Consider the following 12,414-nt stretch of genomic DNA (forward strand, 5'->3'; position numbering starts at 1 on the left):
TTGAGGAAGCAGATGGACTTTGGGCCTCTGCTCAAGCCCTCCCTCAACTCAAGAACACTTTGTTCTAATAACCCAGCATTCCGTGATGCTCACCCTCCCAACATGCTCTCTGAAGACAAAACGGGTGCATAAGCAAATGTGGTAAAGAAAGCTGATGGTGCCCAGCTACCAAAAGATTCAGGGTCTGGGGTCTTAAAGGTTTGAAGTTAAACAAGCAGCCATCTAGCAGAGAAACAACAAGCCCACATGGAAGAAGCACAGCAACCCGACGGAGTCAGGTGTCAGACACCAGAAGACCCAAACAAACAATCACCTCCATGAGAACAAGGGGGGCCAGAGAGGAGACCCAACGCCCCTCTGTAGACAGTGAGCTCTGTCTGCGATATTTGATCACTAGAGTCCATCATGGCCAGGGGGAACCTTCAGTTTGATGTCCATCCTTCTCCATTTACTGGACTCGTTTTATGGCCTCGCAGAGTCCATGCTGCGAAGTATCCCCCCACACACACGGAAAGAACATGTCCCCGCTGGCGCTGGTCACCACACACGTGCTCGGTCCTGTGAGTATGACGTGCTGCGCTCAGGTTAGGGTGGTGTCACCGCCACACGCACCTGTCTGCGAGAACCGCTCAGAGAAATCCTTCCTTCAAAGAGGAGCAGGACTGAGCTCAGAGGCTCTGCTCCACGGAAGCGGGAATGGGGCCAGAGGCGGATAAAAAGGCTGGAGGGGAAGCCTCCTTCTCCCATGGCCGTTTGCTGGCCGTGATGACTGCAGCAGGGTGACAAGGGAGGAGTGGACGGAAGGAGAATGCTCCCTGGGTGGTGTGGTCTGCGAAAGGGGACTGGGATGTGTTGTAAATGCCTGTGGAGAGTTCTGGGTCAGCTAGCACGGGGTTTCCTAAGGAGTACAGGTGGGGATTGACGGCAGAAAAGGAATCGTAAGAAATGCTCACGTGTCACCACCCCAAGCAGAAGAGGAGAAAAGCTAGAAGGGAAAGAGCAAGAAATGCAGAACAGTCACAATCACGGCTCGGATTAACCCCGCAACATCGAGGCAAGCCAAGCTCACTGCCATTCAGTGGCTGCCATCTCCTGGCGACCTTGGACGACAGGGTAGAACTGCCCCTGTGAGTTGTCCGAGCAAGGCTGTAACGCTCTCTTTACAGAGTAGAAAGCCCTGTCTTTCTCCCTCGGAACGGTGGGTGGTTCCGAACTGCTGACCTTATAGTTGGCTGCCCAAGCCATGACCACTAGGCCAGGGTAGCTGTAATCACGAAGCACAGTGGATCGTGAAAGACAGCGGCAGCGGGGTTCGCTTTAAATAACGAGACCCACCTATACGTTGACTCCAAGGAGTGACCAGAGGAGGAGGGAGGGGGCAGGGCAAGTGGTGCCTCACTGGCACTTCTCCAAGCAAGCTGGGCTTCCCAGACAAGGGGGGGCGGGAATGGACAAGGTGGAAGCAGGACCAGGGACCAGGGGAACTGTCAATAAAGGAAGGCAGGCCACAGGCTGCCGAACACACAGGCCGCTTCCCCCGCAGCACACACAGGCTTTGACGCAGATGAGCCCAACAACGCAGCGCTGAGATGAACGATGCAGAACATGGCAGAGCGGCGAGGAGAAATACTGACTCCCCGCAGAGTCAGAGACCTGGACGCGCTGCTACCAGTGCCTGATAAGTAAGGAGGGCAGGGAGTCAGCGAGGACGCGCCTAAGCTGAAGAGTTCCACCAATCGATGGGGCCTACTGGACACTGAGGAAACCTTCCGGCCACGACTGCAGAGCAGCGTGCCGCTCGGGCACACAGACACGCACACACCAAGGTGGACCACACACCCTCTGCCACACACACACCACGCACAAAGGGGAAAGGATACAAAATATGCACTTAGACCATAAATGGAATTAAACTTAAAACTGGAAAAATTGCTTTTTTTTAAATCATTTTATTGGGAGTTCGTACAACTCCTATCACAATCCATCCATCCATCCATTGTTTCAAGCACATTTGTTCATCTGTTGCCATCATCATTCTCAAAACGTTTTCTTTCTACTTGAGCCCTTGGTATCAGCCCCTCATTTTCTCCCCTCGGAAAGACAGCTTTAAAATCTTAGGACGCTTAGAGATTAAACAGAAAAACCATCAGTAATACAGGGGTCCACAAAGGGTCTTTTGAGAAGGTTGAAAATATCTTGAACTAGATGAAAAGGGAAACAGGGTTGATAAAATAACCCGCACACACACACACACAGCACAAGCGGTTCCAAGAGGACAGTCCTCAGCGCGGGTGCGCGTCTCAGAGAAGCAGGCTCCAAGGCTGACGCAGGCTCCAAGGCTGACGCAGGCCTCGCGGACCTGGAGGGCCTGTCTCAAGCACCCCCCCCCCCCCGGGAAGGATCTATCGCACTAAAGCCGGGGCAAGGATGTTTGGTGTTCTTGGGGCGCATGGAGCTGTGTTGCCAGGAGACCGCTGTCGGATGGAAACGTGAGGTGCCGGGAGAAGGACCACGTGCTACAGAGGCAGGACGTGGGCACGCGCTGCTGGGAGAACGGCGCCAACCGACATGCAGGTGGCAGCCTTGCCACAGAGATGCCCATCAAGCCTCCAACCAGGCCTTGCTGGAGACCAACAGACTGACTCCAAACTCGGAACCAGGGAGATCATGACCTGACCTGAGGCCTCGCAAGAACTACAGCCATCCAGATGGCACGGCAGTGAGGAAGTGGGTCACCAGACCGAAACAGACCCACACAATTGCAGTGACTGGTCTGGGCATGGCGGTCCGTGCTGGGCTGGGTCAGCAGTTCAAACCACCAGCCACAGTGACAAACAACAGAAACGGGGGTAAAGGGAGACAGCAAAAGGTGTAAGATATGAAAAGAGTAATTTATAATTCATCAAGGGTTCCTGAGGGTGGGAGGGTGGGGGAGGGAGGGAAAAATGAGAAGCTGATACCAAGGGCTCAAGTAGAAAGTGTTTTGAAAAGGATGATGGCAACAAATGCATAAATGTGCTTGACACGATGGATGTATGGGTTGTTCTAAGAGCTGTAACAGCCCCAACAAAATGATTTTTTAAATCACCAGCTGCTGAGCGAGAGGAAGACGAGGCTCTCTGCCCCTGTAAAGAGCCACTGTCTTGGAAACCCGCAGGGGCGGTCCCGCCCGTCCTGCAGGCTTACCATCAGTCCACTATGACCCAATGACTGGCTGGATCTGGAGCTGGGAGGCGGTCCTTACAACTTTCCAAAAATGTACCTCGGACTAGATCTGACACTTAAACGTGAAACACAAAACTACAAAACTGCTGGGAGAAAAGTAGGATATGCAAAAAACCAGCATTTGACCCCAACCCTGACTCAGATGGACTTGGCCCCAAGTTGTTTGGTTTGTAGATCCCCTGGGCGGAGGGGGGAGGGAGGGAGGGAGGGAAGAAGGGAGGGAGGGGGAGCGGGAGGAGGGCAGCAAGTAGCTGCAGTACAATGGAGAAAGGAGCCCTGTGGCACAGTGGGTTGGACACTGGGCTGCTAACGGCAGGGTGGGCAGGTCAAACCTACGAGCTGCCCAAGGGAAACCAGGCTGCCACCTCCCATAGAGAGTTACCGTCTCATCCATCCATCCATCCATCCATCCATCCAGGATTGCTGAGTCGGTATCACCTGGACAGTAGTGAGTGGGTGCTGGCCAGTGGAGGGTCCCCACAGCCCCTGGGGCACAGTGCCCCAGCTCAGAGCCTCTAGGCTGCAAGGGGGCCAACCGCCCCAGGGAAGGAGTGGATGTGCTTTGGCGCCAAGATGTATGCAGGGTGGCATGCCAGTCCCTCCCCACACAAGCTTCCTGCAAACATCACTTTGAGGGGAAATGACAGGCGGAGTCTAATGGACTTAATTTAAACGTACTGAGAAGCCCAATGCGCTCAGTAGGTCCCAACTCCTGACAAGCACGCCAGCCAGAGGCACTGCCTCTGAGGGTTTCCCAGACAACATGGAGTGCCGGTGGGCTGCTCAGTGAAGTTGTGCCCTTAAAACCTGCCAGTCGTTCATCAACTCGGGACTGGGACCCTCGAGGGCGCTGTGTGCGCAGAACCCAACCCGGCGTGGGGTCTGGGTAAGAGTGGTGCTGGACTCTAAAGCGCACCGCCAGGCCTTCCCAAAGGAACAGCTGGTGGGAATGAGCGCACACCGCTCCTTGGGCAGCCAGGCACCTTAGCCACAGTGCCACCCAGGCACACAGTGAGAACTGTCCTCACGCCACCGCCAGGCTGCTCGGGGACATGGCACCTGTTCCCCAGACAACATTCAGTGACACCCAAACCCACATCTCTGCTTCTGCCATGACCCATGGTGACCAAGAAGGCCGTCTCATTTCTAATCCAAGGTCATGCTCTAAGAGGCTGATGGCAGATGGCCTGGAACCACAGTCTCGATGCAAATTTACACACTGCCGGGGAGTGGGGTGGGGTGTGTGTGTGTGTGTGTGTGTATACCCACTGGTGGCGGCGGCCTGCAGAGCAGAGGAGGAGAGGTGGGGGCAGGGCAAGGTCCTCTGAGGTGACACACACAGGACGACCGCGGGGCGACACTTAGCCTTCTCCAAAAGGCATGTGTTTCAGAGGAGAGCTGGGTCCGTGCCCATGCAGCTCTGTCCCAGGTACAACCCTCTGACGGGTCGGGGGCGGGAGGGCTGTGAGCAAGGGTTGTCACTCTTTCTTCCTTATATTTTATTTTTCATTTTTGTCATTTACAGCGACACAGCCCGACAGCGTGTTCTTGTGCGTGCACGTGGTGCATGTAGTTCTGATATGTACCTGTGCATGTCTGTGCACATGGTGCTGCACGTGTGCATGTGTCCCTGTGTGTGCCAATACGCACATGTGCACACAAGGCTGGGGGGGCATGTGTGTGTGAGCAAGTATGCACATGGCCATACATGCATTCTTGTTTGTGGGTGTAGATACACACAGGCATGGGTTGCACGGGGTCCCTGGGCTGCCCGAGGATACCACGTGTGGCAGCTCACCCCCAAGTCCCTCCCCTGGACGGCTGCTTGCCAGCAGAGGCAGTACTCAGCACGCGCTGGGGTGGCAGAGTGGGCTGCTGGGCGGTAGTTAAGATCCATTCAGTTACCGTGGAATTTCCATCTAATCGCATCTCTGTCCTTCAATTAGCACTCAGCTTGGAGGCCTGCTGGCAGCAGAGGCCCCAGGTTGTCGCAGTGAATCTGTGCTACCAGGCGAAGTAGGAGGCAGAGCGGCAGAGACCTCAGAGCCCCACCCACCACTGACATGTCGTTAGCTCCAGGTGACAAGCCCTCCCAGGGCATCATAAATGGAGAGCCATGCAGCTCCTCTGCCATGGCCCTCCTCGGAGGGCACTCTGCCTGGCGACCCAGCTCTCCACAGCCCAGAAGGCAAAATGGTGAAAACCACCATCACACAGGAGCCAGCCACTGCCGAGCAGGGGTGAGGCAGGCAGTGACGTCAACCCAGGATGGCGTGAATGGCACCAAAGACAGGGTGTGGCCCACCTGCTCTGCCCCCAGAATCGTGCATGGTGCACAGACAAGAAGGGGCTCATTCACTGATGGCCAAGAAGGGTCAAGGTGCACAGGAGGGAGAAGACCAAAGGGCCTTATGAACCAGGGAGCATCCAGCCTGCACATCCAGACCGGCACTGTGCCCGCCGGCACACCAGCATCCTGCCAGGGCTCTGAAGGTGTGGCGAGCAGGGCAGCCAGCACTGGTGAAACGAGCACGGTGGGCACCCGCCGAGCTAGGCATCGGCTAACTGGAGCAACGTCAACAGCCGGAACTCACGGCATGTGCCCCAGCCAGGCGCTCCCGTACAAACTTCAGCGCAGGGCCTCAGGGTGGACAGCCCGACGCTGCTGTGGGACTACGCCATGAACTTACCTATGTGCTCACCGATGAAGACCACGAAGAACGGGGTGACGAGGTCGTTTATCCCCTGGACGTAGCCACTGGCAGGATGACGGATCGCCCAGATGAACAGGATCCTCTCGAAAATCTGAAAGAAAGGGGAGTAGGAGGGTGAGCACACGGGACACCTGGTGTCGTCCTCGTTGTGTCTGCGCAGAAGCTGCCGTGGTCCAGGTCAGGTGACGTCAGATGCACAGGCAGTGCTGCGACAGCCCTGGCTCACACCTCCCGCTGCCTGGATGCCCCGCCCGCCTGCCTAAGACCCAGAGCGCTCAGCAAGGCTCTGGAGGCTCTGGGTACCATCTGGTTCCCCATGGGTGAAGATCAGTGAGCAGGTGGGTGGACAGAAGGGATGGATGTGTGTGTGGTGGAGTAGGTGTGTAAGAAAGGGATGGCTGATTAGGTGGGTGACTCGGTGGGTGAGCAGATAGATGGGGGTTGGGTACGTGGGTAGATAGAAGGATGAATGAGTGGGTGGATGGGTGCATGAATAGGAGGGGTGAGTGGGTGAGCATACAGATGGGTGCTGGCTGGCGGGCCAAGTGTGTGCTCTGAATTTCTCTCATAAGGCAGGTTGTTGTTTTAAATTCCTGGATAAGCAACTCTAGGCCCTGGGATAGAGTAGAAGCAAACTATGAAACGAAATCAGAAAACCAAAACCAACCCGGGCTCCCCGCCAAACAGAGGCAGGTGGACCCCGAGACTGGCCTGGTCCCCTTCGGGTCTGGGCTTGCACTCGCCCCAGCGCAAACAGCATGCAGGTCTGAAGGGGCGCGGGAGAGGGAGGGGCTTCCAACCTCAGAAGCCCACAGAGGCAGCTGGACTCGGTCCTCAGGGCCTCTGTGCGTGGGCACAGACTGGATGGCCGTGTGGGAGGTGGTCCTGACACATTAGGAAAACCGGCCACTGGAGAGCCTCTGGGCAGCACTGGCCCAATCCCCAAGCCTGGAGAGTTAGCACAAGAGGGCTGGGACCAGCAGGCATGGGAGGGCGTGGCTCCGTGAGGCAGACAGAGTCAGCTGCTCGGGAGAGCCAGCAGGCAAGGCTGGATGGAAAGCTGATTTGCTTTAAGCCTTCACCTGGCGACTGGTGAGGATTAAAAAATCGTAATAAAGGTAAAAACGAACCCCCACCCAAGCATCTCCCATCACACGCACTCAGCTTAGAGACCTCCCCAGCCTCCCCCTCCCACAAGGCCACACCTACAGCTTGAGGAGCCACTGCAGGGGGTCCTGCCCACACCCACATTCCCACAGTAAACTGCCTGGTGGGCTTCCACACCTTCACCATGAAGAGTCCACCCCTCCCCCACCGGCCTGGCTTCGAAGCCCTTTACACTGTGCTAAGCTCTGGGCCCTCACTGACCCCGCCCACCCTCACTGACCCGCCCACCAACCACCTACAGGTGGAGACCTGAGGCAGCTCCATCACCTGCAGGAATAGTGGCATGTCCAAAGGAGCCAGACCTTCCAGAGGTCACTATATTCGTCCCCAGCAAGTCTTCCTACATCACCCAGGTTCCCACAAGTGCCTGGGTTTGGTGACTAGCATCCTCTGGGGGGATGTTTATAAATGAGGAAGGGGGCAAACCAGCTGACGCGCCTCAGCCCCAGCACATAGCCAACTGAAGAAAAACCAGCCCTGGAATCCAAGGCCCGGCCTCCAGCCCAGCCTGATGGCCGTGGTCACTCCAGTATGCCCTGTAACCCAGTTCTGATGGCCACAGTCACTCCCAGGTGTCGCCAGCCGGCAGCCCCCCAGCAGGGCAGGAAGGACACCAGAGAGCGAGCAGCACACTCTGGCTGGGCAGTCTTGCATGGTTTCCACGTTGGGCCAACAGCAATCCCGAGAGCTAATGTTTAAACAAGATAAAAACAGCTCCATCTGCTCACCCACTCACCCCTGCTATTCACCCATTCATCCTTCTATCCACCTACTTACCCAACCCCTATCTATCTGCTCACCCCCCGCCCCATCCACCTAATTGCTCAACAGCGGGTCTAAGTACTCCTCACTCAGTGACTCAAGGAGAGTGACACTGGCAGTACGGCCCTCGCTGGGAGGCCTTGCCGGCTGGGGAGGAAGCCAGCCATCAAGACAGGGCCGGGGCCATCAAGACAGGCAGGAGTGGACTACGGCACATCACTACTTGACCGAGGTCAGAGACCCAGCAGCCACAGTGCTAGCAGGCCCCACCGAGCCAGAGAAGAGCAGGCCAAGTCATCTGCAGGCCAGAGGCAGAGGTGGGGCTATGGGACAGGGCTATGGAACAAAACAGGGAGTAGGGCTCTGGGGCAGGGCTACAGAACAGGGCTCTGGGGCAGGGCTGCAGTGTAAGCTGGGGTAGAGATAGGGCTATGGAGCAGACAGGGAGTTGGAGCCCTGGAGAGGATTCCATGAAAGACCAAGCCCCGACTGCTTGCCAGGAGGCTCAGAGTCCAGAGTAGGCTGGCAGCAGTGACCAGCAGGGACTCCCAGAAGACTGGCCAGGAGAGGAAAGGAGCTTGGGACGTTCTGCAAGATCAGGACTGCACAGGACCTGGGGCTTTATGGATCATGCCTTGAGCTGCCCTCAGAGAGGGCCACGGAACAGGGATAGAGGGCTGCAGGTTGACATCAGACCCACAACCACAAGGGCGTGTGCATGCAGATCCTGTCCCCACCATACCCTCCCTAGTCTCAAGGGAGCAGGATGCCCATGTGGCCCTGGGGCCGTGGGGCTGCAGAGAGGCTGGGCACAGAAACAGCCCCTAACACAGTGCATAGTGTGGAAAAGACAAAGAGGGACCACCCAGGAGTCAAAGGCGTGTGCTTGGATGGGAGGGGTGTTCATCTGTCAGTCAACAGGGAGAAATTCCGAAATGATGCAGAAAGAGCCAGTGCCATGCATTCCAGCGAGCTAGCCTGCAGTCAACTGACTGTGGCTTCCTAAGAGCCCAGCGACTGTGTGTGTGTGTGTGTGTGTGTGTGTGTGTGTGTGTGTGTGTGTGTCTTGTACAAACTTGCCTGTGTTTGTGTCTGTGTCTGTACCTACGTCTGTGTGCTCCCGTGTTTGTCTCTGTAGGTACACCTGTGTCTGAAGATGCACACACATCTGCCTGTTTGAGTCCATGCATGAATGTCTGAGAGAGGTGGGGATACAAAAAGAGCCCCCTAAACACCACTCACACTGAGATGAGCAGACCAGGGCCAGGCGGGGTCTGAGGTAAGACGGGACGGGATAAGAAGGGTTCTCCTGTATCAGTTAAAAGTGAGAGATGTACAGACATGATGCCCCATTGAGCAGTGGACCTCGGCCCTGGGACACATGCCTGCACCCACCCCACAAGCCCACCCCCAGAAACGTGGCCTGGGGACATGCACACGCAGTGCAGAAGACTCCGTCAGGAGAGCTCCCAGCAACACAGTGGAAGCCGGTCCATGGGCAGCGACAGCTTGCAGATGGGCACTGGACCTGGCAGCTCAATGACAGAGCACACGGGCGGCCGCACAGCAGGGAGGAGCCGTGACCTGTAGCAAACAGCACTAGCAGCTGGAAACCTGACACTGTGTCCTAGAAGCACTGCACATCATTTCATTCAACCACCCAGACCCACAAATGTAAGCCTCCAAGCTGAAACGACACACAGCCGCAAGGAAATAATTCACCAAAACGAGAGTTACGGTTTGGAGAGAGGCCGGAAAGGACTTAAAAGGCAGTGACTGTCACTGGGTGCCATGGAGTCCGTCCTGACTCACAGCGACTCTCCGTATGACGACTACTCTCTCGGAGCCATAGGTGCAGCCCCTGTGCCCATCAAACTCGATGAGGGTCTTTCTCTTTTCTGCTGACCCTCCACTGTCTCAAGCCCGATGTCCTTCTCCAGGGACTGGCCCCTGTGGGACGGAGCTGCCTGTTCTTCTGCCCCCCGTGGGACCTGCAACGCACTGCACCAGCACCATCGTTCAAGCGCATCCATCTTCGATCTTCTTTACCCAGGTCCAACTTCCACATCACTAGAGGTGACGGAAAATAGGAATTGGGCCAGCCGCCCCATGGCTCTGAGTCCCAGTGTCGCTCTTTAACACGGCAGTGAGGGGCCTGTGCAGGTCTTCTGCCCCGTTAGCGCAGGAGAGAGTGTGGGTCAGGGGGTTATTTCTTCTGTTATGATGTGAAATTTTAATTTGTACATTCTGGACACCAGGCCATTTTAAGTTGTATGTGTTAGCAATGCTTCCTCCCACATTGTGGGTTATGTTTTGGGGGGTCCCCCTCCCACATTTCAGGAGTCTCTGGATTTCAGTGTGGTTTTTATTTACAAGGAAGCCTTTAAACAGAATACAGCCTGCATCCTTGGTCTTAGTCTACCATGTCATGTGTGGATTCTGCATTGCCCTTAAGAGTCCCTGCCCCGTCCGGGGTTCCAGAGATGGACTCTATAATTGTGTGTTCTTTTTCTGAAAGGTTGAAAATTTCACCTCTCACATTTAAGTCTTCAGCCCTGGGGGTTCACTGTTCATTTTCCTGTCTGACATCAATAAAAGATCTGCTGTTTGTTTTTTTAACAAATGAGCAGCATTCCTTGTTTCGCCCCTGACCTCCGGTCACCCCTTCCAGAGCGGCTACATCACCCCCGGCTCCGGCTCCTGGCATTCTACTGCTCCACTGGATGTGCCTGTTGTCGCTGTCAGTCCTGTCCAATCCGTTCCGACACCTTCATGCAAGTCACGTGGGTGCTGGAAAGAAAGCTCTGGCATCCTACAGGGCAAAATCCATCTTATTCTACAAGCATGTCTTCCCTGCCCTTGGCCCCTCTACACACTGACAACACAAGCTGACACACACACAAACACCCTACACACACAGTAGGATCAGCTAGCCAAGTGCCATTTGGAATCCTGGCTGGCACTGTTGTGGAGTTACACTGAAATTAATAAAGCAATCTGGGGGAGTGCGAGCATGTCTGGCTCCCTGGTGGTGTCGTGGTTACACGCTGGGCTGCAATTCACATGATCGGCAGTTCAAAACCACCAACAACTCTGTGGGAGAAGACGGGGCTTTCTACTCCCACAAACAGTTACAGTCTCTCCAGCCCACAGCGGCCCCACGCACAACAAAACGAAGCACTGCCCGATCCGGCACCGTCCTCACAAGCCCCCAGGCACAGCCACTGTATCCACCCATCTCGTCAGGGGCCTTCCTCTCTTCCGCTGCCCCTCCTCTTTCCCAAGCATGATGTCCTTCTTCGGGGACTGGTCTCTCCTGACGACATGTCCAAAGGATGTGAGAGGATGTCTCGCCTTTCTGGCCCTCTAAGGAGCACTCTGGACTCCTTCTTCTCAGAGAGATGGGTTTTCCCCATGGCAGGCCGTGGGGCTGCCACATTCTTTACCAGCACCTAGATCCCTCTGCGGTCTTCCTTAGCCGATGTCCAATGTTCACATGCATGTGAGGTGAGCGAAGGTTCCACGACTTGGCTCTGGCACACCTTAGTCCTCAAAGTAGCATCCTTGTTCTTCAAAACTTTAAAGAGGTCCCTTGCACCAGATTTAACTAGTGCAACACTTCTTTTGATCTCAACTGCTGCTTCCGTGATCACTGATTATGGATCCAAGTAAGACAAAAATCCTTCACGGCTTCAACCTCTATGTTTTGGTCTTCTTGACCCTGCGTTGTAATCCACACTGAAGACTGCAGGGTTAGTCCGAGTTGACTAGAGAAACACATTCATAGACATTCATGTGTGTATAAGAAAGAGCTTTATATAAAAGAGCAATTGTGTATTAAAAACATCCCAGCCCGGTCCAGATCAAGTCCATACATCCAGTATTAGCCCATATGTCCGATACTAGTCCATAAATTTCTCTTTAGACTCACACATCCATGTGATGCCGAATGCAGGAAGATCACAGGCCAGTGGGTGGAAAGTCTTGCGAATCCAGTGGCAGTAGAAGCATCTTCGCACTGGGAAGGGTCTCCATGTGGCTCCTTCAGCTCCAGGGCTCTGGCTCCATCAGTGTGTCTCCATGTGAATTCTCAACAGGAATGTGAAGCAAGAGTTTGTCCCGCTTTCGGGGAGGAATACAGAAGTTCCCAGAATCCTCAGGAGAAGGCCATGCCCACACAGAGGCCTCATTGGCTATGACCTGATTGACAAGCTAGACTCCACCCCTTCGCTCAAGTTGACAGGAGATTATGTAACCGCTACAGCTGCCATCCTTGATCTTGATCTTTGAAGACGTTCCAAATGAGCACAACGGAGTGTTCCGAAATTCCCATTCTTCTCACGGTTTGCCACAGTCTATTTTTGTCCAGAGTCGATGCAATACAAGTAAACATGTTTCTGGTGTTCTCTGCTTTCAGTCAGGATCCATCTGACATCGGCCATGACATCCCTTGTTGCACAAACTTCTGAATCTGGCTGAACTTCTGACAGCTCCCTGTCAATGTCCTGCTGCAGCCATAGTTGGATAATCCTTTAAAAAAATGTAC

The 12,414-nt window shown here is 55.1% G+C and overlaps 1 protein-coding gene across 2 annotated transcripts in view; it reads right to left on the reverse strand.

Annotated features, from left to right (window-relative positions):
* Positions 1-12,414, reverse strand: part of TBC1D22A (TBC1 domain family member 22A) — a 128,061-nt gene that overhangs the window by 74,979 nt on the left and 40,668 nt on the right. For both annotated transcript variants that reach the window (XM_075553487.1, XM_075553486.1), the window contains one exon: positions 5,916-6,030. In XM_075553487.1, the coding sequence (XP_075409602.1) occupies positions 5,916-6,030 (115 nt within the window). The remainder of the gene's footprint in view (positions 1-5,915; positions 6,031-12,414) is intronic.

This window comes from Tenrec ecaudatus, chromosome 6 (genome assembly GCF_050624435.1).
Source record: "Tenrec ecaudatus isolate mTenEca1 chromosome 6, mTenEca1.hap1, whole genome shotgun sequence".
NCBI classification, from domain to species: Eukaryota; Metazoa; Chordata; class Mammalia; order Afrosoricida; family Tenrecidae; genus Tenrec; species Tenrec ecaudatus.